Source organism: Macrobrachium rosenbergii, chromosome 10 (assembly GCF_040412425.1).
Source record: "Macrobrachium rosenbergii isolate ZJJX-2024 chromosome 10, ASM4041242v1, whole genome shotgun sequence".
Taxonomy (NCBI): domain Eukaryota; kingdom Metazoa; phylum Arthropoda; class Malacostraca; order Decapoda; family Palaemonidae; genus Macrobrachium; species Macrobrachium rosenbergii.
In genome coordinates, this window is record NC_089750.1 from 42,309,643 (window position 1) to 42,336,864 (window position 27,222).

A 27,222-nucleotide genomic window follows, 5' to 3' on the forward strand; every position below is an offset into this window, starting at 1 on the left:
ACCCGAGGTTCGAATCCTTCTTGATCCAATCTGTGAGGACTTTGTTGATTGCTATCCAGACGAGATACTACTTTGTCGTTTGTTCCGAAACGATATACAAACCGTCGGTCCTTTACATTAGGAATTACTTTGAGGCGTAGGCTGGAAAAGGCCGTTAAACTCTTGAGCAAGGTAGGTTAGTCAGTAACTACCGCCAGGTAGTTGGGAATACCCACCTGCCCGGATGTAAACATTCCAGTTTGCTTTCGGCCGTCATGCGTTGCTGACGTGTTTTTGGTTCACTCTGCCTGACTGTTGTTAAGCTCTTATTATCCCGGTGGGATCTTTCTGTATTTTTGTGTATATATACGTGTGTTTGATATTTGTTAATACAAACCCATGATTTGTGATAACCTTGCATAAGCCATCGTTCCCTGCGCTGTGTCTTGGGTTTGACGGCCTAGGGCGTAATTGGAGAAGCGTAACCGAGTGGTAATGCTTCTCTTCCAGCAGCCCTTTACGTAAATACTGAAGGCGCCCCTGTACATTCGGAGATATAGTTTGGGACGTAATATCTTCACTCCCCTACATTCATCGGGACGTAAGAGTTCATTCCCTTCTTGGGCTTCCGTCCTCCGTGTATAAGGGGCATCACTCCTTCCTTCCTACTTATTCTGAGTGTTGCTCGCCGCCTGCGCTAGGAGAACTACAGGCTGGGTGGGAGGTTGCTGGCGTCGTCGGTAAGTTCCGCTTCCACGGGGCCCTTGGTGGCCTCCCCTCCGTCCTTTTTCTCATCCCGTAGGTTCTTCCTTCCCCCTTTAGTAGATCTCTCTCCTTCGCCCTCTTTGCTCGCTCATCGGGCGAAGACCAGGGACGGGGAGAGATTGGGTGACTTCTTCTAGAGTACCTCCTCCCTCTGCGTAGGGCAGTTCTCGTTGTAGCGAGAGGAGTCTCCCTCTACTAATCATCTTAGCTTTTTCTTTCAGGTTGACAGTGAGCATTGCAGACACAGCAGTAGTTGGCTGGATATATCAAAGGATATCTTGCATGAAGCAGTCCCGACATTCATCTAGTGTTGCTTTGGGATTGACCACATTACCTGGTTAGGTGACATATTTCCACGTCGGGATTGTTCTGACTCTGTTCCCGCCGATGTGGATCGATCGCTGTCATTGCCAGTCTTCATGTATGCTGTTGCACTGCCTCCGGCATATCTGTGGTCCATCTGCTCCTGCTGTTCCCTGTGTTATGCTCTTGTCAGCTCGACAACAGTCTCTGGGCTGCTCTTCCTGGTCTCCTGCCGCAGCCGCCCTGATCGTTCCTGTTGCTGCTGGTGACTTTCGTATGACATTTCTGTCCGTTGCAGTACCTCCTGCCTTCTGAACTGCTAACGTAGCTCCTGCATCGGCTGTCCTGATCGTGCCCGCTACTTCTCCTAGTGGTTGTGCCCGGGGCCGCTTCCGTTGTGTTCCTGCCAGCTGCCCTGGAGGTTACGATGTCTGCCATCCTGTAGAAGATGTTGGCGTGAAGGGGAAGGAAGTCGCCTCGTGGAAGTGACGTTCCTGGCCATTGCAATAGCTCTTGCCCTCTGAACCTCTGCTGTAGCTCCTGTATCGGCTGTCCTAATCATGCTTGCCGTTTCTCCTGGCGGTCGTGCCTGGGGCCGCTTCTGTTGTGTTCCTGCCAGCTGCCCCAGAGGTTACGATGTCCACCATCCTGTAGAAGATGTCGGTGTGAAGATGAAGGAAGTCGCCCTGTTGAAGTGATGTTCCTGGCCATTGCAGTAGCTCCTGCCTTCCGAACCGCTGCCGTAGCTCCTGCATCAGCTGTCCTGATCATGCCTGCTGCTTCTCCTTGTGGTGATGTCCTGGGCTGCGTCCATTGTGTTCCTGCCTGACTGCCCTGGAGGTTACGATGTTTTGTGTCCACCATCCTGTAGAAGATGTCGGAGTGGAGGTGAAGGAAGCTGCCCTGTGGAAGTAGCCGCCGCCGTCTTCATCTTATCTTGGATTTCGTCTTCTGCTGCATCTTCCCTTCCCCTCCTGAGGTCCAAGGGGGTCCCGAGAATCGGACAGACCTCCGTCGGCCGAAGGAGAGGAAGGCTGCTTCTTCCCCTTGATGCCCTTGGACGTCTAGGGACTGCAGTGAGAGTTTCGTTGGCCCTTCCCGACCTTTGGGTTAGGAAACCAATTCGCTATAGCCCTGGGTTTTGTGTTTCGGAAGCCGCGGGCGCGCAGACCTCGGTTTGTGATCCTGTTCCCAGTCCTAGAGGTTCCGCCTCTAAGACGGAGGCTGTTTCGGGCGCTCCTTCGCGAGCTGCTCCGAGTGCTCGAGGTTCTATGGATTATCGAGTATCCTGATCTGGTCTGGAGAGATTTTCCTCGGCCCAGTTTGGGAGCGGTGCGAGAGAAAGGGCCGAGGCACCCAGGTGTCTCGGCTCTCCCTACCAGCACTGCAAGCGCTCCCAAAGTGCTTGCCAGTGCTCGGTTGGGTTCCCAGCCTGGTGTCTCGATCCTGTCGGTTCAAACATCAGAAGAAGCAGGGAAGAGAGTCCCTTCGGGAGTCCTGTGGGACTTCTAAGGGACTGATTCTCTTCTGGGAGACAAGTTTCTCTCGGCTCTTCCCACCCTTGGGCGGGAACCGATTTGCATTCTCATGTGGGATCTTGTGTTTTGGGGGCCGCGAGAGCGCGGCCTCTCGAGGCCACGCCCTTGTTGCCAGTCTTGGAAGTCTGCGTCTAAGACTGGTTCTGTGCTTGGCCCTTTCGATCTCTTAGGAAACTAAAAGCAGCCGCTCCCAATTTTTGGGAGTCTCATGGGTAGCTCGAATTCTATGAATCATGAGCGCTCTCCTGACTAGAGGCACAGGACGAGAGAAAGTGCCGAGACACCCAGGTGTCTGGTTGCTGGGGCACCCGGGTGTCTGGGTGCCGAGATGCCCGGGTGTCTGGGTGCTGAGACGCCAGGTGTCTCGATACTGCCCGCCAGCTGCTTCGGTTGCTCGGCCGGGCTTCATTCTTGTGTCTTGAACTTTAGGGTTCGAGTATGCAAGATAGCAGACACAGAATTCCCCTTTGAACCTTCTTCTCGAGGGGCCTCGGCCTCGAAGGAGTATAGAGTTCGGGAAACTAGCAATTGTTCATGGCAGACGAATTCCGGCCTGCCCAGTTCCTATTGTGTTCACGCGATCGGCTCGGCCCCTGGTCGGGCTTATGAGACTGGCTCGGCTTGACTCGGCTTGCCAGACTGGCTCGGCTCGCCCCGCCTGCCTCCCAGTCCATCACATACCAACCAGCTGGATCGCGTTCGCGTGATCGGCTCGTTTCGGTGCGGCTCGGCTCGGCCCTACTCGGTTTTTTCCGATTCGGGTTCTCGGCTATGTTCGAGTGAAATTTTTGCTCTTCCCAGGAAAGCGCTTTGCCACGCCACAAGTGCTCTTCTTCCCCCGTGTGGCAGTAATCTCCTTCAGTTGATTATCGCTCACGGTCCGCCTCTCCTACTTATCTTACTGGCAGGACAGGTAGGGATACTCTTTCTCCTCACCTGTTCTCTTCTCCTCTTGGTTGTTCCGAGAGGCGTGAGACAGACAGAGAGAGCTCCGACGAACTTCTTCGGAGTTCGGCTGCCTGGCGTGCTTTGGGTGTCGGTCCCCCGATTCTCTCGTAGTATAACCAGGTAGCCGAGGAGGGTTTCATGGGATCTGTCAAGGTCTCCCTCCAAGGGGAGAGGTACAGGAGTTTCATGCTTCGGAAACAACGAGGGTTTTCATCTTCAAGTTGCGATCGCCCCCGTGTTTTCGGAGAACTTTGCGCGGAGCAAGGTGGTTAGTCAGTAACTACCGCCAGATAGTTGGGAATACCCACCTGCCTGGATGTAAACATTCCAGTTTGCTTTCGGCCGTCATGTGTTGCTGATGTGTTTTTGGTTCACTCTGCCTGACTGTCGTTAAGCTCTTATTATCCCGGTGGGATCTTTCTGTATTTTTGTGTTTGATATTTATTAATACAAACCCATGATTTGTGATAACCTTGCATAAGCCATAGTTCCCTGCGCTGTGTCTTGTGTTTGATGGCCTAGGGCGTAATTGGAGAAGCGTAACTGAGTGATAATGCTTCTCTTCCAGCAGCCCTTTACATAAATACTGAAGGCGCCCCTGTACATTCGGAGATATAGTTTGGGATGTAATATCTTCACTCCCCTACATTCATCGGGATCCTCGCGCCAATGAATCGGCGTGAGGATCCCCGGGACAGGACCGCGGCTCCCCCAATGAATAATCTTCATCACTCGCAACCCTTGCAGTTCCCGAGGGGCTGAGAGTGACGGGACCGCCGCGGTCCTGGTTTCCGAGAGCGTTCTCGACCTGATGAATTTTCTTCGAAGGAGTTAATTCAGGTTGAGACACCAAGTTTCCCCCCTGCCTCGACAGAATATGAATTCTTCTTGCCTCGGAGGGTCTTGCTGACCAGTTTTTGGGCAATTATGGTGCTAAGAAGAAGGACTCTGTCCCAATTCAGATCTCCGGTTTCGTAAGTCCTGAGTTGGCTCGACCCTTAGGAACGAACCTTTACTTGGTTCTGCCTTTCTTGTTCAGAGATTTGCCAGATACCTCGGTAATCAAGGTTCGTACCAGGGCACTGCCTTGTCCTTTGGACAATGGCCAAGACCTTTGGGTCTTAGTCATCTCAACTCGACCTTGAGTTCAAGCCAGCCCCCCTCAACTCCTTAGCTAAGAAGTCCCAGGCTTCAGAAGAAGATTGCAACTGCTGATGCCTGGACGAAATGATACTTATCGATCTCTGGAACTGGCAGCGACATTGCCGAGATCTGGGAATGGATTCCTTCAGGAGAAGCATCCATTTCCCTTAGGTCTCGGCAATTCTTTCCATCGAACTTCCATCCCGCCTCCTCTCCCATGCTCCCAATTCGGGAACTGCCAGCCCGGCTAGAGCTAATTGGCTTGGTACCCTGTCATCTTGCAGAAGCTTCCCCATGGTGGAGAATGGAAGTCTGCTTCCATTCCTCCGTCCTTCTTTCCTCTTCGAAGTATGAGGAAGGAGTTAGGCTAATGCTTGATTGAAGGAACCTTCGAATATGCTAGCATATTCCCCTCACATCTTGTGTCTACTTACGGATTCACTAATTGAGGAATAGGCGCACACTGGTAAGACCTCGTCTTGAAGGTGTGTGACCGAGACGATTAGTACCTTCTCATCACCGTCTTGGACTCAGGGCAGCCTTTTGGCCGTCCAAGAATTCAGGATGAGTTTGTGGCACTCACTGGTTTCGTTGAACAACAAAACCACAGTAGTGGCATTTGTTGACAAACAAGAGGTTATCATATTTTCCTCCTGTTTCATCTCGGCATTTGCAGGTACTCAAGTGTTGTTCTGTTGCACACTCGACAGCTCAAGTAACCAGATGCATTCCTGGTGGGGATGTATTGGTAGGCAAGCCTGGCCTCGGGTTTGAGTGGTCAGGACGGAACATGCTGCTCACTCTTTTCTTCACGAAGATTCATGCAGAGACTGCTCGACTGAGAAATCCCTACCGTCCTTCTGTTGCCTCCCTGCACAACAAGTTGGTAGTTTTTCTCGCTCCTTCATACCAGACCAGGGGCCGCTTCGGTGAGGCATGCTGTCTTTTTGGGGAAAACTCAAAATCTACGTTTTTTTCCCCTCCGTATTTGTCTGTTTCGCTAGGGGTTCACAAGCATTGCTCACCCTGAGTTACAGACAAATACTTGAAGACTTCGCCTTCATCCGACGTGATTGCCAAGGTATCGAGGAGAATTCCGCTTGACCCAGCCTCCTGTAGCAGCTACACAAGAAGCGGTTCTTGAGGCAGTACATCCCTATGTGTTCAGGACTGGGAGACCTTCCAGCTTTCCTTGCAAGCACAGGATTTCTTGCCGAACGGCAATGAATATAGCTGGATATCCCTTGAAGTCCTCTGCAACACTGTCCTAGGGACTGGATCCGTCTTCGCTGGTGGTGTCGTTGACAGAACTTCTTTTCGGGTCAGAGTCGCTCGTCAAGTCTGGACTTCCTCGTCTTCTCTGCCGAGGGTTGCTTCGCTCCCTTTCATTTGTGAAGAATGTAGGCCCTTGCGACCTAGTCTTCTATCTGAAGTAGCCTTTGACTCCTCAGTCAAGAGTTAGCTACGGACGAGAAGCTTCTTCAGTCGTGCTGTCCCAGGGAACTGTTCCCTGGGTGGCATGTGACTCTCGTTTAGGGTTCCTGTCCGTGCTCTGCACGCACCTTACGAGAGTCGTCGGATAGAGATATGCCCTCTTAGGACCATCTGTCATCTTACTCCGGCCTTGGCGTAGATGGTAGAACAGGGATGGGGATCATACCTCGACTCCTTCTCGGATGTTGTAGGTGGACTCCAAATCCATTGGCATCTACTGTCGGGTTCGAGTCCCTCTTGTTCCCCTCCTCCTTGTACTTTGTGTCAATGATCCAGATCATTCGTTACTTTGTCCTATTAGGGAGCTGTGGTACTTTCCAAAAGGCTCGACATCCCTAACCTGGATGTCATCAACTTTTCGCTAGTACTGTCTCTCCCAAGGAAGACGTGTCTAAGGACGCATCTTCCTCCTGACTTCGTGAAGCGATCAAAGGAGGTACTCGGCAGCTGACGACAACAATACCGGTACCTTCCACCCGAGAGCTCACAAAGTTGATGGCTTGGTCCATCCCTCGCATTCCGGAAGTTTCTGTCGGTCTGGAAGCAAGACGTGGTCTCTTAGACAACACTCTTGTCTTCTTCCTTCAGTCTTGCCCACAGGCCCTGGGAACCTTTATTCCTTGGCTCTGTGCTGGCTGCTCAACAAGTTGTGTTGTCTTACCCGGCTCCTCCTTCAAGAGGACGAGTAGCATCTCGCCTGAGGTGTTGGTTCTGGAAGTGAGAAGGATTCCGAGAGTGACTGGCCTCTCTTCTTCCTCCTTCCCCGTCCTCCAACTTCTCGTCCTTAGGGATGAGAATAGGACTCGAACCAATAGCTGCTGGAACTGGCACTGATGCAGTAAGACTACACATGAGCACCCATTCTATTTTTCTTATATTATCATAGAAGCAATTCCGCTCCTTCCTCTAGCAAGGGGAGGAAGGAGAGACTGGCAGTAAGGAAACCCTATCTCGGCTTTTCCTTACTGCCTCCGACTCTAAATCCTTCCAGCCTATTTCGTAGGAGTTACGTTTCCTCACTCATGCGAAAAGGCCCAGTATCTAACACTTGATCTTGCAGTTCCTACACTCCGATCAATATATCAGAGGCACGGTACTCCTCCTCGCTCTTTCGACCAGGAGTAGCCCAGGTGTGCAGAACTTCAGTCAGTTCAGGAGACCCACTCAGATTCCTCCCTCCAACCAGTGAGTCTTCCTAATGTAAAGGACCGACGGTTTGTATATCGTGTCAGAACAAATCACAATTTTTGAAAGTAAATTGTATTTTTCCTGACTATACAAACCTGAGGTCCTTTACATTACATACTATGCCCACCTCATGCCACCCCTCAATCTGAACCTGGACCGAAAGGCAAACTGGAATGTTTACATCTGGGGAGGCGGGTATTCCCACCTACCTGGTGGTAGTTACTGCCTAACCACCTTGCTCAAGAGTTTAACGGCCGTTTCCAGCCTATGCCTGAAAGTAACTCCTAATGCAAAGGACCTCAGGTTTGTATAGTTAGGAAAAATACATTTTACTTTCAAAAATTGTGATGTTAGGATACTATGGTACTATCTAAAGAGAACTTGACACCTCAGGCTTCAGTGTCAAAAGTGTCAGTGCCTCTTTGATAGTACTGGCAGGGCCAAGAAAGAGGTGCCCAAGAACACAATCTCCTTCTGGTTCTGTGATATGAATCTAGTGGGTGCATACTTGTCCAGCAAAGAGGGCAAGTGTATATTTCAGGCAGGTTCAGCATTTATTGCATGCGGGGGTGTAGTTGTGGTAGACCACTTTAGCCTCCTTTTACCTGCGGGATGTTGCCCACAAGTCCATGGACACTTTTTCTTTGGGTCCTTTGGTGGCTGCTCAACAAATTGTGTAATTTCCCTTTTGAGTGTTCGATGAGTGAGAGAGAGTTTTGAGAGTTGCTAGTTCTCCCTTGTTTCTCTTTCCTTCCTCTTCATAAGGCAGAGAGGCAGATTGCTGGATGAATGGGTCATTTAGACAGGGTATATGACTGGGCACCAGTCCTTTGTTTTTTATTCAGATGGATGCAAGTTCCCCTTCTCTCGAGGCAAGGGAAAGTAGGATAGACAATAAGGCAGACCCATTGTTCATAATTGCATGGGTTTATTGTCTCTGAGATTTCATTATGTGTTCTTTCTGCCCAAAACCCATTACAGGCAGTCCCTGCTTACCGGTGGCATCGGTTAACAGCGTTTCAGTTTTATGATGCTTGGCTAATGTCGTTAACCAGATTTTCAGCGCCAGTAATTGATTTTTGGCACCAGTAAGCAGTTTATTGGCGCTGGTAACCAGTTAGTGGCGCTGTTAAGCAGTTTATCTGCACTTACGGTGTTGTAAACGCCATTTATCACTTATTACCATAATTATTGTGATGTTCCAGTCAAAGATGATTTTCTGTTATTGGCGCTCAGCCAGGAACAGAACCTCTGCCGTTAACCGGGGACTGCCTACATGATGGCCCAGAATTCCACCTTCTACCACATCTCATATGAGGAGTACACTAGAGGTGCGGTGTCCCTTCCTCTGCTCCTATTGGACTGAAAGCTGTTATCCCTAGTTGGGTAAACCTACCAGTCTGTTCACAGTGTTTCTAGATATCCTCCCACCTATAGTTAAGTCTCCTTTATAAAGAATGAAACCTTGTATCCTTGTAGGAGCAAACAACAGATCTTAAAATTAATTTGTATTCATCGTAACATATAAACCTGCAGTTCTTTACATCTTGCACCTTGACTGAAAGGCAAATTGGAGTGCAGACTGACAGCTGGCTGGGGCTTCCCCCCTAGCTGTCAGTAGTTAACTGCCTTGTCATAAGTTTCAATGGCCGTTCACAAGTTATATCCCTATGTAAAGGACTTCAGATTTGTATGTTTGGAAAAAAATTAATTACTCTTAAAATCTGCCATTTTTATTTAGATTTTATATTGTAACAACACTCGTGAATTAGAGTATCTGTCATGTTATTCAAAAGCATTTGTAAAGGTTTAAAATCATACTAAATGTGCAGTTATATTATTCAGCATTTCTCACATTTTATGCTACTGCTGTGATAATCTGAGTTAGTCTAAATAGTCATTAGCATGTGGTAGCATTTTTTTTTTATCTCAGAGATATATTGAATTTATTGAAGATTAATTTTTCAGGCATATAGTTATGGTGGTACAATCCAGCAAGGACATAATGCTGAAAAAGTTGAAATTATGCATAAGGTAGACAACAGGGTTATTACAGTGCGCTTCAATGCAGACACTGCTGCCTCCATGACTTGGAATTTTAAGCCTCAACAGTCTGAAATTAAGGTATAGTAATTATTATTTTGGATTAATCTTACCTACTGCTGAAGATAGCTATATCTTGGTGCTGGCAGGTGCAGTCAGCATTCAAAATAAAGGGAAGATTGCTTGGCTGACCCAGATGATTGTTTAGTTTGCCGGCTCACCTCGAGGTGCATCGTAGTTCGAGTCAGAATTCTTCTTGCTGTCACTCAGGATGGTAGTTTGTGACTTACAAGTTTTGCTGTTGGCATTTTTCACGGTATTGTGAGTTTTTTCTTTTTTTGCTCAGGATGGCTTTGATTGATAGTAGGAACAAAGCATCAAGTTCTGCAATGAAATGATAGAGGAAGCAGTTAACCCTTTAACGCCGACTGGACGTATTTTACGTCGACGAAAATTGTCTGTCGGGTGCCAAGTGGACGTAAAATAAGTCGACTACAAAAAGTTTTTTTAAATATTCGTGGAAAAATACTTATAGGCCTAGTTTGCAAAAAATTTTAAATCATGCGCCTTGGGGGATGCTGGGAGTTCACGGATCACGCTGTTGTTTTGTTTACAAGCGTGATCCAGCTGCGCATGCTCAAATTTCTTTCTTCTCCCACTAGAAAGCATCAGCGATGCATATCAGAAATTCTTTTGTCACTTTGTCGTAATTTTTGCACCGTTTTATATTAGCCGTTACATAAAGTTTTATATATGAAAATGTGTGCAATTTCATGTAGAATACAACAAAAATCAACCCATGGTTGTAGCTTTTATAAGTTTTGAAATATTTTCATATAAATCACGTTAAGTGCCAAAATTTCAACCTTCAGTCAACTTTGACTTGACCGAAATGGTCGAAAAACGCAATGGTAAGCTAAAACTCTTACATTCTAGTAATATTCAATCATTTACCTTCATTTTGCAACAAATTGGAAGTCTCTAGCACAATATTTCGATTTATGGTGAATTTTTGAAAAAACTTTTCTTTACGTCCGTCCGCAGTTAACTCTGCCGAAAATCTCAGAAATTCTTTCATCACTTGTCGTAATGTTTGCACCATTTTATATTAGCCATTACATAAAGTTTTATATATGAAAATGTGTGCAATTTCATGTAAAATACAACAAAAAATAACTCATGGTTGTAGCTTTTATCAGTTTTGAAATATTTTTATATAAATCACGGTGTCAAAATTTCAACCTTCAGTCAACTTTGACTCAACGGAAATGGTCGAAAAACGCAATTGTAAGCTAAAACTCCTACATTCTAGTAACATTCAATAATTTACCTTCATTTTGCAACTAACGGGATGTCTCTAGCACAATATTTCGATTTATGGTGAATTTTTGAAAAAAACTTTTTCCTTACCTCCGCGCACTGTAACTCTGCTGAAAATCTCAGAATTTCTTTAGTCACCTTGTCGTAATTTTCGCACCGTTTTCTATTAGGCGTTACATAGAGTGTTATACATGAAAATGTGGGCAATTTCATGTAGAATACAACAAAAAATAACTCATGGTTGTAGCTTTTATCAGTTTTGAAATATTTTCATATAAATCATGATAAATAGAAATGGTCGAAAACTGCAATTGTAAGCTAAAACACTTACAGTCTTGTAATATTCTAAAACATGGAGACATAATAACTAAGAGTTGTATTAGTCAAAATATAAAGCACTGTTTGTTCATGAAAAAGCATTTCAGAACAATGAGAAAGAGACGCAGAATAAAGAAGTTGTTAAAAAGAGGTTAAGACGATTCTAAAAATAGATCGGTTGGAAGGGGAGAGAGAGAGAGAGAGAAATTCTCTTCCAACTGTCAATTTCTATGTCAAGCCTTTATTTCTCTTTTTTAAGGGTAATGTATTAAGCTAACTTTTAAATGAAATTAGAGTAACTTTAATTTCATTTAAAAGTTAACTTAATCATTTGGGAGCATGATTAGGGTCATATTTAGTGTTTAAACTTTAGAAATAAGCATTTATTAGCATTTTTAGAGACCATGCCAAACTTGCGCGAAAATTCACCCTGTGCAAGGGGTTCTGGAACCTAACCTCCTGTAAGTTCGGAATATGACCGTATAATGTAAAATGGGTCTACAAAGGAAGGCTAACATACTTTACATTAAATTAAAGTACAGTCATACTCCGAACTTACGCGAGGTTAGATTCCAGAACCCCTCGCGCAGGGTGAATTTTCGCCTAAGTTTGGCATGGTCTCTAAAAATGCTAATAAATGCTTATTTCTAAAGTTTAAACACTAAATATGACCCTAATCATGCTCCCAAATTATTAAGTTAACCTTTAAATGAAATTGAAGTTACTGTAATTTCATTTAAAAGTTAGCTTAATACATTACCCTTAAAAAAGAGAAATAAATGATTTACATAAAAATTGAGAGTTGTAGGAGAATTTCTCTCTCTCTCTCTCTCCCCTTCCAACCGATCTACTTTTAGAATCGTCTCAACCTCTTTTAAACAACTTCTTTATTCTGCGTCTCTTTCTCTTTGTTCTGAAATGCTTTTTCATGAACAGTGTTTTATATTTTGACTAATAAAACTCTCAGTTATTATGTCTCTATGTTTTAGAACGTATTTGCAACACTAGCGCATTTACACTTAGTAGACGATACAGGTCAAGTTAGATCAATTTAAACTATCTACTGTACAGGTAAAGACGTACAGAGAATTAATAAGTTGTAAATATGTATGAGCACTAACTATGAACGAGAGAGAGAGAGAGAGAGAGAGAGAGAGAGAGAGAGAGAGAGAGAGAGAGAGAGAGAGAGAGAGAGAGAGAGAGAGAGAGAGAACCAATACGAACAGTAAAGAATCGCTTGGTTCAAGGGTTGTCCTTACTTAAGAGAGTAAAGTTATTTATCAATTATTACGGAGACTGAGAGAGAGAGAGAGAGAGAGAGAGAGAGAGAGAGAGAGAGAGAGAGAGAGAGAGAGAGAGAGAGAGAGAGAGAGATTGTCCTTACTTGAAATGTCAAGTTATATTATTTATGAATTATTACGGAGAGAGAGAGAGAGAGAGAGAGAGAGAGAGAGAGAGAGAGAGAGAGAGAGAGAGAGAGAGAGAGAGAGAGAGAGAGAGAGAGAGAGAGAGCTTAATACATTTCCCTTAAAAAGAAAAAATAAATGGTTGACTTAAGATTGGTGTGTGACTCTCTCCCCCATTCCACCAATCTATTTTTGGAAGTCTTCTCAACCTCGTTTTTACAAACTTTTTTATTGTCACTTTCTCTTTGTTCTGAAATGCTCTATGTCTCTATGTTTTAGAACTGCGCATTTACAGTTTGTAAACGGTACAAGTAAAATTAGATCAATTCAAAATTATCTACTGTACAGTTAAAGACATACACAGAAACGGTGCTGTAATACGTAAGTTGGCTAACTTCGAACGAGAGAGAGAGAGAGAGAGAGAGAGAGAGAGAGAGAGAGAGAGAGAGAGAGAGAGAGAGAGAGAGAATTACAAGAAAAATTTGACCACTGATTAGCAACACTCCCATTCTTGTCATGTTAAATGACATGTCTGACAGCTTTTGCCTTCCACCTTCTTACAAAAGATGAGGGAAGAATTTGTTTGTTCAAAATAATATGAATTTTGTATTACAGTTTTATTATTATTATTATTATTATATTATTATTTAATTTTATTAATCTTATTAATATTTGAAAATTAGTACTTATTATTACGTAAAAAGTTTATTTATCATACAAATAAACATACCTGTATACATGTACCATAAAAATTCATCTCACTAAAAGAGAGAGAGAGAGAGAGAGAGAGAGAGAGAGAGAGAGAGAGAGAGAGAGAGAGAGAGAGAGAGAGAGAAATTACAGTATTACTTTTAACAATATTTAATGTTATTTAATTTACGGATAAAAGCTTGAAAACTTATAAATTACATTAAAAAATTAAACAAACGCTTTTGCAGGGTTTCTCAGTGTTCAGAAATGTTCGCATGTCTGTGAAAAACTCGTGTATGACCACTAGTTAGGTTCCAATGAAAAATTCGTGTGTCTGTGAATTCGTGCAACTCGAATCGCGCAAGTTCAAGGTATTACTTACCTCAAAATTGCAAAACAGTTGTTTACGTATGTAAACATACCTCTCTCTCTCTCTCTCTCTCTCTCTCTCTCTCTCTCTCTCTCTCTCTCTCTCCACAAGAGAGTATTTTACCACTGCTGGTATGTCATTTGTAATCACCGTAAAGAATTTCATAAGGCAAGACAAAACACAAGCTCTAGCAAGTTCACAGACGTCATGGAATATGTGTGCTCATATGTGCGTACCATATTCACGATTGTGTTTATCTTTTGGTTTGTAAAAATTAACAAATGAGAAAATACAGTAAAAATATGCACGAGAGTGCTGTAGCATAAAATATAAACAAAATAGTATAAACAATATTTTGTTAGGTGTGTGTGTGTGTGCGTGTGTGTTACTGTGTTAGGGTTTAATGTAAACATACCTTAGTTGTTCTCTCCCTCTCTTTACTGTATCTCAGTTCTTCTTCTTCTTCGTTTAACGTGCTTTTTCCCATTTTTCATATGGGATAAGCACGATGCCTTCTTTTTGAAGGACTTTGATTTGGCGTTGGGGTAGGCCATAGCCTCAATCGGCTGCCCTGCCTGACATCGCTTAGACCCGGGGTAGCACGTGTATATGTGTTGTGCCAAATCCCCAGCTTCCTTTCTCCCAGCAGCGAAGAGACATGAGCAGTTTAGGCTGACAGTTCGAGACTTGTAAGGCGTCTGTTATGTTTTATTTTTTAGAAGATGTTGGAGTGGCTTTGTTTGTGTGTGTGTATTAGTCTGTAACACCCATTTGCTTCCAGTAAACCTATCCGTTGATTACATACATAATCCCGGGGTGTCTACACGGATAGCAAAGTGTCCGCCCTCTGACCAGCTGGCTGCGGATTTGAACCCGCGACACAGACTTCTTATGAAGTCCGAGTCTGCTGCTCTACCAACCGAGCCATCGAGGCTCCCTACTGTATCTCAGTACAGTACTATAAAAATCCTTTATTGAAATATGAATTACTGTACCTTAAACATAAAAACACAAAACTCAACAAACTCCGGGAAGTCCACGATGCCATTCAACGAGTGCATGCATATGTAGGTACGTGTTGCCATAGTTTTTGTTTTTCCTGAACTGAACCGTATTTCATTACATGTATAGTTGACTCTAAGTATGATCATCACACATGTTATAACAGTACACAAGAGGATGTTTTATCACAGCTGATATTTCATCTCTAATCACCGTAAAAGTATTTAAAATGCAAATTTCATATTAGGCAAGACAGAACCAAAGAGGCTGTAGAAAATTCAGTGATGGCATGGAATGAGGTTGTGCACACAATCACATTTTCCTTGTCGTTTGGAAGAAAAAAATGAGAAAATACTGTAAAAATAGAAACAAGAGTACTGTAGCATAAAACATAAAGCAAGTAAAAATGTGTGTTACTGTGCTTAGACTTTGATGCAAACATACAGTTGACCCCCGTATTCACACGGGATGCGCACCACAACCCCCTGCGAATACTTAAAAGCCCCTCTAAAATCACTTCTAACTACTGTACCTATCTTGAAAGTTCAAACACCAAATGTATATTTGATGTATACTACATCAAATATACCTTAAATTATTATCCTATTACTGTATTAATCTCTGAAGTGATATTAAAAATCATTTCAAAGTCATCTTAAACATTTTACCCATAAAAATATATGTATTCAGGAACGCACATTTTCTTTCATATACAGTAGTTACTATTCAAGCCGTCCCATTTTCTTTAACAGGATCATTTCTCTTTACCAGATAATGCCTCATTATTTACAGCTGAGTTATGTGCAGTAGCATCAGCCATAAAAATAATTAAAGAAGCCTCATGTAATAATTCTGTGAGTTATAGCGACTCCAGAAGTGCTATAGAAGGCATTCAAAGCCATAATAAAAAAAAATAATATTGTACAACAAATTAAGTTTTCACTCCATAAATTGTATAATGATGGAAAAAAATATTGAAATATGTTGGATCCCTGCCTGCCCATGTAGGCATTAAAAGAAATGAAGAGGCTGATGAAGCAGCTAAAGCAGCAGTCCACATAACAAGAGCAAATGTAAACATCCCTATTAGTGACTATATAAGATATATAAAAACAATTATTGTAAGTAAATGGCAAAATATATGGAATGGAGAACCTGAAAATAATAAATTAATTAAAATGGATAAAATCCAGTGTTGGAAAATGGAGTTGTTCATATCAGAGAGAGGGACACACACAAGTAATTCTGACGTGTCTTTGAAAAGGCCATACTCATTTGACGCATGGACACTTAATGAACAGTTCATGTGGCCCTCCTCCCAAATGCCCAGATTGCAAAGTGTTGATAACAGTCAAACATGTAATGTGTGAATGTCCAAAATATAACCTGGAGTGATTATCAAATTTTTGAGATAGATCAATGAAGGGAATTTTGTCAGAATCTCCTGCATTTTCAGTAATACCAACTTTAATGTCCATGAGTAACTGTGATTTAATTGATAAAATATAAAAAGTAAATAATGGAAGTACGAAAACCCTTAGGCATCTAAAGAATTTTAAAATGACTAAGTTTTGAAATTTTACTTAATTTATTTTAAATTTTAATATACCTTTTTAGTAAGTATATATATGGCAACATGAGTATAAATGTATTTATTTTGTGAGTGTGTTCCTGTATTAGAGCGTGTGCCTTTGTGCAGTTTTTTACTTAATTTTCATTCATTCATCACCCTACCAAATGACCTATTTGGTCCCAGTGCTAGGCTTCTGTCCTAGACCTGTCATTTCATCCAAATCCTTCCGGCCAGCCCTGTGAGAGCTGATAGTCAGCTCAGTGGTCTGGTTAAACTGTTTTAATAATAATAATAATAATAATAATAATAATAATAATAATAATAATAATAATAATAATAATACAGTATTATTATTATTATTATTATTATTATTATTATTATTATTATTATTATTATTTAATCTTATTAATCTTAATATTTAAAAATTAGTAAATCATTATTTTATCATAGAAAATGTATAGTCATGAAAATATCATCAAAATACATTAATCAGTGAATATTTCTCGACGAAAAAGTCTGCAAATTGGCGAATTTTTAGCAAATAATGTATAGATATGTTCCACAGAAAATCCTGTGAACTGGTGAGTCTGCAAATCATGAGAAGGCGAATACTGGGTGGTTTACTATTGAGATCTGATTCAAGTGCGTCATTTTTTCGCTACTGTAACGAAGTTGCAATCAAGATCAAACATTTCCTCACACCCTTTTCCTTTGCAGAGAACTGAAAAAGTGTAAGGGCAAGAATGAACAGTAGTAAGGAGAGATTTCTTGCTTAATGTATTGGTGGCTAAGCGTTAGGAGAGAAGGCGTTCTCGAAAACCGAGAATCGTGCTCAGAGCTCCCAGCTTGCCTGGCACCAGTTACAGAGCACCCAGCTCCTGCTCTCATGTGCCCAGCTCCAGCATCTGAACGCCTGCGACAACTCTCCCCACATCCATTTCTCTCTCCTGCTACTAGCCCTCCTACTTTTTATCCACTTGCTCCTGTGCCTGGCTCCCTCACTTCCTTCCCCCCCATTGCAGGTCTTGTGTCTAGGTTAACAGAAAATTAACCATTAACCTTGTAACAGTGACTTGTTGTGCAGTGGAGCAGGTGGTTACTCCTCCCGTTGGTTCTCCTAGACCTAGGTTACTGTCCTGCTCCCCTGAACCTGGGAGAAGACATACCGAAAGTCCAACGAAGGCCGATGGGGTTGGTCCGTGGGTAGCTGCCCCCTCAGTCGAACCTGTTGTGCATTCCCAGGTATCAGCAGACAGCCAGCCACTGGAAAGGCATCTTAACAGGAGACAGTGTTTAAGTGGAGGATGTGGCCTCCCTTCCCTCCGGTTCTCCTAGACAAAGGTCTCTGTCCTGCTCCCCAGAACCTGGGAGAAGACATGCTGGAAGTCCAAGGGAGGCCAGTGGGGTTTGTCCACAGGTTGCTGTCTCCTCAGTCGAACCTGTTGCACTTGTATCCCAGGTTTTGACTGACAGCTGCTGGAAAGGCGTCTTGGATATACACCAGTCATCATCTGACTCTCAAGACTCTAGCCTGGACTGGGAAGCGCTGCAAGCGCTCGCTAGATTCATCTCGTCCATTGAAGAGGCACGCAGGTGATGCTGACCGCTCTTCTCCACTGCCCAGTTAGAGGTTTAAGGAGCCGGGCACAATCCCCAACCTTCCTGCAGTGCACGGGATAGTCTGAAGATTTTCTCTCTTGAGTGTACTTCTGTTGAGTGCCAGTATTTGGTTCCCAAGTGCCCGAAGTTCCTTCTTAGGTGCTTGATGTCTTCGTTCAAGCGCCCATCTCCTCACGAGTGCCCAATGCCAGCTCCTGAGCATCAGCCACCTGTTTCCAAGCATCTGGCACCAGCTGCCAAGTGCCTGGTGCCTGCTTCCAAGCGCCTGGTGCCAGCTCCCTAGTACCTGGCGCCAACTCTTTAGTATCAATCTGCTGCTCAGAGCACCAAACGCCTGTTTCCAGCCTCATGTCTCCTAGCCTATGGAGTTCACTATTTGAGGGTGAACTTTCCATCCCTTTTTTTTGGCTTCAGCTAGCCCCGGTCTCTCCTACCTCGACCTTTGACCTTCCTGATGAGGAGCCATCCAGATGACAGACCTAGGCTCCCCAAAATGGTGCTTTCCATGTCTTTGTGGAAGTCACTCAAGGAGATTGAAGTTGGTTTTCTGCTAAGAGGGAGCAAGGTAAGGCTTTCTTCGTCTTTCCTCCCCTGCGCTTAATCTGTAGGAGGTGTCTTCCTATGCCACCAGGGAAGCTCTTTCTTCCCAACACTCGGCGTTTTTCATCAGCAAAAATTATTTTTCTTTGTCAGCAGAACTAACCTCCTTGTCAAAGACTTCTTAGAGTTGTTTGAAGTTTCAGTTTCTTGGACTAGATGATGTCTTTGTCAGCAGAACTTAACCTCCTTGTCAAAGACTCCTTAGAGTTTTTTGAAGTTTCAGTTTCTTGGACTAGATGATGAGAGAGCTAGCCAAGAAGATTGAATGATTTAATTGGAGACTTCGCCTCTTACTGGCTAGGAGTCCTTTCTCATGCAGACAAGACCATCATGGATGGCTTTCTTGATCTTGCGGCTCTTTTCTCTTTTGGGGGGTTTTGAAAAAGAGATTTTTTATGCTCCCGTTCCACTAAAGGAGTCACTCAGACCCAGAAGTCAGGCCTCCAATAGTGGTCGACTTAGGATCTTCTGGTGCTTTCTTCCAAACACCCCAAGGATTTGTCCGCGTTTGTTCCTAAGGGACCGGTGCCCAAAAATTGACTTGGGTTACAAAAATGCATATAACTAACTGAAAATTTTATTGAATGCAACTATTTCCACCTAGAGTCTGCTTCTTACTGCTGAAGGCAAAATCTGCAATAGAAAAAAGAAGGACGGTATTTTAGTATGCGTCCATAAAATGGCCACTGCTTTAAAACTATTAGAGATAAAGAGCCAAATTAAGTCTCATTTAATAGCTAAAGAATGTGTCAACGGTATATGGAGAAAAAAATAGGCACAGTAGATAGTTAATGTTTTTTTATTTGCGTTTAAATTCACAGTAAAAATCTGTGACGTAAATAATGTAATATTAAATAAAGAAAGAAAAACATTTTCAAAGATTGGTTCTCCAGATCTTGTAGAACTTTTAAAGATAAACACATTGAAGAAAAAAATTTGGAAATCGGATGAAAACTAACGAAGCAGTAGTGATTTAAAGGACAATAACTTACTTTTGAGAAAATTGCAGTTAAACTTGAGGCATCTAGCAGCAGAAGTCTCGTAAGCATCGGCAGAGTAGCTTTTGTCGATTTCCACCTTCTTTCTTGTTTTATTCTTGATAGGTTCATCCATCCTCATGTCTTGCAGCTGCAGACACTTGAGCAAAAGCTTATTGTATGGCGGACCAGTAAGGTTTTGCTGAATACCCATAACCCAAAAGCATCATTATATATACGAGAATTGTAGTCATAATATTAATGCCTTTTTTCTTCTCTGATGGAAAAGTTTCAGCATTATTATCAAAAACAATGTATTTGCATTTCAAACAATACATTTTTACTTTTGTGTCTGCATGTCTCTTCACAATAGCTGAATGAATACTTCTTTCAAAACACCCAGGGCAGGTGTAACATTATTAGCAATTTCTACTAAATTATTTATTCTCATAAAAAGAATTTCAATGTCAATAGTTTTTTTTTTTGGAACACCTAATATTCTTAGCACAGCACTGGTGGGGGTTTGTGTTGGAACAACATTGTAGTAGGGTGTTGATTGGGGATGGCTGGGGGCCACTGCTCGTGGAAGGTGTGGGAGAATCAACTGGTGGTGGAAAAATGGCTGCCGCTCTTTGTCTCTCTCCACATTTTCTCTTGCTTTCTTAGCATTTTCAGCTTTCCTTTTCGCATAGCCTTTTTTCCTAGGCATTGCACAAACACTTCTAAGTATACAGAACATGCTAAATATACAAATAACACTGTGATAGGTGGTGACAAGAGCAGATGACGCACGAGAAATGTCGAAAAAGTGGACGATGTAGAAGTGCTTTCATTACCAAAGCCCAGAGCTACTACAAGGTGTTGTCCTGTTCACTAACATTGACACTGTTACCGTGTACAAGTTTCCAAGCATATATATGTATACATATATATATAATATATATATACATCTATAATTCCTCACACAGTATACTCATATTATATGATATATAACGTAATATGTACATAAAAGTGTGATGGTCGAAATAATGACATTTTATAGGAAAATATTGTAGAAAAGTAGTTAGATTCAATATATCACTATGAAACTTTGGGAATAAGTTACCATGGTAATGATGTATTTGTTGCGAGATTCATTAAAGATCGACTCTTTTCAGAATTTTTTGTCAATTTTTGAGTACCAGTCCCCTAAGACAGTCTCTCCTCTCCAGCAACATTCCCTTTTGTGGGAGTAAGCCCGAGTCCAGTCTAGGACCCATTCCAGTGTCCACTTCTCAACAAGAACTATCAAGAGGAGCCAGCGCTGAATAATCCTGATGGGTTCCAGGGCTTGGTCTTCGAGACCTAAATTTCATAATTAGTCATAATCAATCAAGAGGAGCTCAAGTTCTTGCCCAAGAATGAGGAAGAAGTCCTCTGTGCACAAGTGGGAGCCAGTCTTCTTGAGTATTGGGAGAAGTGGAGTATCAGAGGGACAGAAAAGTGGATTATCAAGATTCTGAGAGAGGGATTTTCCATTCTGTTCATGGAGAGCCCTTCTCCCATCGTTTGATAGCCTACTCAAGAGGCTTGGAAAACATTAGGCCTTTCAGAGGAGGTCTCCCCTCTTCTTCGAAAGAGAGCCATAGAAGAAGTCAAGGACATCAACTTATGGGGCTGCTTCTACCATCTGCTTGTGGCCCCCAAATCATCAGGGTTTGGAGACCAGCCCTCAACATTAGTGCACTCATTCTCTTTGTCCGGCAGACGAAGTTCAGAGGGAGACAAACCAATCAGTCTTTTCATCCATTCACCAGGGACAATTGGATGATAACCTTGGATATGCAGCTTGCATGCTTCCACTTCACCATCCTTCTGGACTTCAGGAAGTATCTAAGGTTTGTTTTCCAGGACACTCTCAGTCACCCCATGTCAGTGTCTAAATGCCTGTCACCTCTCGGAGTGCCCGGCGCCGCCAGAGCACCTGGCACCAGCTCCCAGGCGCCCAGCACCAGCTAAATCTTTCAGTTTCAGGCTCTTTGCTTCAGCCTCTCTATGTCTTCTCAAGTGTTCACTCTAGTCCTGGCTCCTTTAGCAAATGACTCCATTTAATAAGCATAAATGTCAGTCTATATGTGGACGACTTGCCTCTTTGATCTCCTTTGAAGGAAAGTGCACGAAGAACTTGAACATCTTCTCTCTCAGGTACTGGGAATTATCATCTATCTTCAGAAGTTCCAGTTGGCCCCGTCACAAGAGTTTTTCTATTTGGGGACGAGTCTCAGCTCTCGGTCTTTTCGGTCTTTTCCATCCACCAAGAGAATTGCCAGCTCCCTTCAGAAGGCCCACAACCTACTAGCCCCCTCATCTTGCTTGGCCCATCAGTGGATGATCCTACAGGGGAGTCTGTCGTCCATCAAGACGTTCGTCAAGTTAGGCAAACTTCTCGTGAGAGTTTTTCAATTCTTCCTCAAAGCCAACTGGGATAGGGAAACACAGCCAGACTCCTATGCGTTTCCCATAAACCTGGAGATCAAGTTGGACTGGCATGGTGGCAGTCCAAACGTAGACTTTTGGAGGGAAAGCCCTTCATCCTCTAAGACCAGACCTAGACTTCTATTCAGACTCCTCGGTTCTAGGTTGCAGAGTCCTTTTAGGGAACCAGGAAGTTTCTGGGACGTGGTCGCCGGAAAAACAGAACCTTCACTTTGACGTCAGAGAGCTGAAAGCAATTCAGTTAGGGCTTCAGTTCTTCTAGACCCTGGTTCACAAGAAGACTGTGGTAGTCCATTCAGACAATACCACAACCCTTGCATACATAAGAAAGTGAGGTGGCATTCACTCATTTTCTCTCTCTGCCAGACAATAAGAGACCTTCTTCTGTGGAGAGATCAAATCAAATAAGTCTTGTCACTCGATTTATTCATGCAAACTAAATATGGTGGACAATCTGAGCTGCTGAAAATTAGGTCCTTCCCACTGAGTGGACCTTGGATCCTCTAATCTATCAGAATGTGTGATACTATAGGGCAGGCAGACATTGGACCTGTTTGCCATCTCAAGGAACCATCGCCTACTCCTCTTTTGTTCTCAGGCCTCGACACTCTAACATGGGCAACAGACGTCATACTGCAAGATTGGCCCGACGTGGACCACTATGCCTTTCCGCCAGGGAAGTGCTGAACAAGTCCTGGGCCCATCACAACATCACGATTACTCTCATAGCCTAGTTCTGGCCCATGAAAGAATGGTTCCAGGACGTGCTACGGTTGTTGGTGGACTTTCTGAGACTCCTCCTAAAAACCATATCTACTCAATTAAGAGATAACAAAGAGTTTTCTGCTCTTGCCCTGACAGGCTTCAGACTTTTGGAAGCTTGTCAGAGCATAAGGGTTTTTCAAGACGCACTGCAGAGACTATTGCTAGATGCAGGCGTCAATTCCCTAGCCGCTTCTTCCAGGCTACGTGGGCAATTTTCTGAAGCTTATGTCCCAGACTCAACATCTCTTCTTCTGAAATGTCTGTGACCTTGCAGATTTCCTTCCTTTCCAAGGAGATCTAAGAATCCCTCGTCATCCACTATTAAGGGGTATCAGGCTGTGTTTAGCTCAGTGTTTAAACACGGGCCCTGAATCTTGCGCCAATCCCAGATCTTGACATTTTTGTCAAGTCCTTTGATATGTCTAAGCAAGAAAGGAAGATCCGGCTTCTTGGAACCTGGACGTAGTGTTGAAGTGGCTGACAGGTCCCTCTTTTGAACCCCTTTGTTCCTCTTCTTGGGGAAACCTTACTCAGAAAACACTCTTCTCGTGGCCTTGGCTGCTACTAACATATCAGCGAGTTCCAAGCCATCGATAAAGGGTAAGTTTTTCAAATGGAGGTGCAGTTTGCTACTTTGCCTTTGGATTTTAGCCAAGAACAAGGACCTATCCAAGACCTGGATCCATTCTTTCTTCCTTAAGAATTTAATGGACATCCTTGGCTCTGAGAAAGAATAGAGAGCCCTCTGTCCAGTTGGCACACTCTCAGATCCAAGAGGACATCCTGCCATCTTTTAAGGTGAAAACTCATGAGGTCTGAGCTGTCGCTACCTCTCTTGCTTTTTGACATAACATGTCCCTCTTGTCCATCTTACAATCTACCTATTGGAAGTGCAAGTCGGTCTTCGCAGCTCATTACCTGAAAGAAGTGGAAACTGTTTGAAAATTGTAGTACTTTATTTGTGACTGGCATGGTGTTGGGAGAGGAAGCATAGGGAGCTCTCTTTCCCTCTTCTATCTTCTCACCTTGATTCAGGGTGTCGAGTCCGAGGGGAGCCTGGGGGTACATTGTACCTGGAATACCCACCAGTTTTTTAGCAGTTTGGATGTAGTTTTTTTATTGCATTGTAGGTGACAGCCATGTCTGGTTTTTATTCTTGTTCTTTGCCCAGGGCAAGGATACCTTTTTAAGCTATGCTAACCATCGGAAACCCTCCTTCGCTGCAAAGTTCCAACTAAAGTAGGGGTGAGCCATGGCTATACCGCCACGCCACTACAGGTTAAGATGAGCACTAACCAGAGGTAGTATTCTCCTGCAGTAGCTCTCTCAGCTGATAAGGAAACAACAAGCATTGTTTTCAATGTTAGCAACTTTTCTATTTCAAATTCATTACATGACTAAATGGATTGGAGTAGAATATGTCCATGTATCCCACCTCCTGTCAATGTGGAATCAGCAGTGTAATTACTTGGTAAGTTACTTATATAAAAATGCTAATTTTTATAAAATTAAGTTTTATATATACTTACCAAGTAATTACAGAATCAGAGCCCACCCTCCTCCCCTCTGATTATTGCAGCAGATAAGTAGAAAAATACTTCAGTTTGTGATACAACCATGAAGTTTGGCACTAGTGCTCATTTTAACCTCAACAAGAACTATCAAGAGGAGCCGGGGCTGAAAAATCTGGGTGTCCATGCAAAATTTCAATATGCCCACCACTTTTCAAGATGGCTGCTAGTTGTTTCGATTTCCGACACTTTGAGTAAATCATTGCTGAAATAAATACATCAAACATTATTCAGATAAATGTCTTCCTGGGTAGAAGAGTTAATTGAAGATATCAACAGAGCTCCTACTACTATATTTAGTATATTTACCATTGCGATAAAGATGGCATACAAAATGGCTGCCATGAAACATTTTGCTAGATAACTCTGGAACTAAGGAAGCTAGAGATATAAAATTTTTATCTGTGACTACATTTATGAGGCCAGAGAATCTGTTTCTAGCATTTATATTGGGCTATTATCAGTATTACATCTTGGAAAGGGACCCCAGAATGCTGCTAAAAAGGTATACAAGCACAGGACTATAATGGAGCATGAGAACAAAGTATCTTACCTATATTCAAGCAGTCTCAATGTCTTTTTTTTAAGCCTGAAATGAATGCAAGATTTTAAAGATGCATGGTGTCACCATTTAGTGTGATGAAATTCTCATTCAGCTGTATCTGAAGCATCATTTGCAACATTATAGTTACACCTCACATTATGATTACACCTCACATTTGCAGCTACACAGAGCTGTGCATGTAAGCCCAAGCCTGGAGCATTTGCACCTGCCATCACAACCAGATTTGCTGTTGACAACTCTTCGCAATGGATGAGTTGGCTGTCCAGATGACTTTCCAGTCTTTGCCAATCTTTCCCCAACCCCAGTCAGCTGGACTCTGTGCTTCTGACTGATGCAGAATTGCCTGACCCCATACACAACCTGCCTGATATGCTGAACGTTTGGTGTGTTGAAGCGGAGCTCCTCTGGTTGGAGGGATGGCTTCATATGGTCTGTGCTTTCTGGCAAACAGGTCAAGTTTGGCCTCATTCATATTGTCAACAAGCACTTGACCTGTCATACATGAGGACCACAAACTTCTCCAGAATCTTCAAATCACCATCTTCGATGGATGGTGGGTGCTTGCTGATTTGGAAAAAAGTGGAGTGGCCTCTGGAGAAATGTCCCATGTCTGCCATCCTGTTTTCTTTCCTTCATTTCTAAAGGCCGAGACCGCATCACAACCTGTAAATACATGGAAGAACGGCATGCCTTTGGCCTTTTCTTGACCAGCATTGTTGTACAGGTTGTTAATGCCAGTCCATCGAAGGCTCTGTCCTTGGCCAAAAATGAGCCACAGATGCTGCAGACCCATGCTTTGCAGAGTTGGGAACACACTCAGGCCAATGACAAGGACATCTGTGTCATTGGCTTTGACCATGATAGACTTGCTCCCCTGTCCTGCAGCATATCTGGCTTGGACAAAGATGCGGCTCTCTGCCTCCTCGTGAGAACATTTGTCTGGTTCAAGTAGACTCACTGTGAGTGCTAAGTGCTTGGGTTCCCTTGGTCACAATAACCAAGTTGGTCCCCCTCGATATGGGACCACCTTGACGTGGTGAGGAGCTCTTGAACCCCAGGAATTTGTTCCCAGGTTTGAGTCCAACAGTTATTATTTCACATTACTTTGGACTAATTTTGTGGAATTTTCCTCTTTTGCTGATATTTATTGGGCCTGTTAAATAGGAAAAGATATCATAGCTGGGATTGGGTTTATATCCGAAGCTAAATAGTGAGAACTGTGATAGGATCATCAACTACCTGATAATGTTTGGACCTGAGAGATATCAGATTGATATCTCAAGGGCGGAACTATTCTCCGGGACAGGGCCATGGATTCCAAGGGGGTTTAGCTCAAGGGATGGGACTCTTCTGCATTCTATCCTGTTGCCCATAATACAATTAGGGTGGGAATGATTGTATTCTTGTAATACTCTCGGTCCTAGCAAGTGGTTTTGGCTTACGCTTGGGCCACTCTAATAGTATTGTGCCATCCCCTGTGGGGTAGTGTAGGGGGTGGACATTTGGGAGTCGGCTCTCACTTGTGCCTTTAGTGGAAGAATAAACCCCATGAAAGGCTAATGATATCTTTTTAAAGTTTTCAGGTTTATTTTTTTTTCCATCTATTCAATCTTTATGAATAGTAAGAATAAAGAATCGAATACCACTAGGCCCTCTGATGATACCGTTTTGGCCCAGATGACGACCTCTGCACCCACCTTGGAGATTGAAAATTCTCCAAACATTGATGATCCACGCGAGAAAAAGGATATCCCTGTCAAAAAAGGACTTGGCATTGTCACAATGGAACCATTCTCCTTTGAGCCAGATGTTTCTGTGCTTGTGTCCTTATCAAAAAATGGAGCAAAAAATAGTTCAAACTTTTCAACCATGGGCCCTTTGGAGCCTAAAAGAATAAACAAAAGAAAATATAGACCTGACTCAACCTTGGTTCACTTTGATTCCCTTTTTGGAAAATCAAACTGGTCAAGGTTTTTGAATTTACAAGCCGACCAAGAAATATCCTTAATAAAATTGGAAAATTACTTGTTAAACCGATGCCCATCACAAGAGATGAGCATAAGACAAATTAAAAAAAGGGACTGGTTGGTTGAAACAACAACCAGAATCCAATCAGAAAATTATCAAAATATTAAAAACATAGAGAACATAAATATAAGCATTACAAGGCATGATACCATGAACAGTGTACAAGGCACAGGGATATTAGCAAATCTAGATGAAGAAATACAAAACAAATCAATGTTTCTAGATTCATTACAGAAAAGATACAGCCATGTTGAAGACTGCAAACTATATGAGGTCCCAAGCAGGAAAGAAAAATAAATCAAACAAAATAGCAAAAATAAAGTTCAGTGTCCAAACCTTGCCCTTGAAAATTAAAATACTGTGATTAAACAGGGAACTTAAGACCTTATGTTCCCAAACCCATGCAATGCAAGAACTGTTGCAAATATGGCCATACAGCCATTAAATGCAGAAATTTTTCCAGATGTGCCCATTGCAGTTCGCAAGAACATAAAACACACTGGAACTGTGGCCAACCAAAGTGCATAAATTGTCGCCTAGA

The 27,222-nt window shown here is 43.0% G+C and overlaps 1 protein-coding gene across 6 annotated transcripts in view; it reads left to right on the plus strand.

Moving 5' to 3' along the window:
* Positions 1 to 27,222, plus strand: part of Cox11 (Cytochrome c oxidase copper chaperone COX11) — a 263,017-nt gene that overhangs the window by 20,847 nt on the left and 214,948 nt on the right. For 5 of the 6 annotated variants that reach the window (XR_010854281.1, XR_010854280.1, XM_067110185.1 and 2 more), the window contains exon 2: positions 9,327 to 9,482. The exons of the other annotated variant lie outside the window; for it this stretch is intronic. Coding sequence is in view for 3 of the 5 variants with exons in the window: in XM_067110185.1 (XP_066966286.1) it covers positions 9,327 to 9,482 (156 nt within the window). In the remaining 2 variants the exon portion in view is untranslated. The remainder of the gene's footprint in view (positions 1 to 9,326; positions 9,483 to 27,222) is intronic. 6 annotated transcript variants of the gene reach the window in all.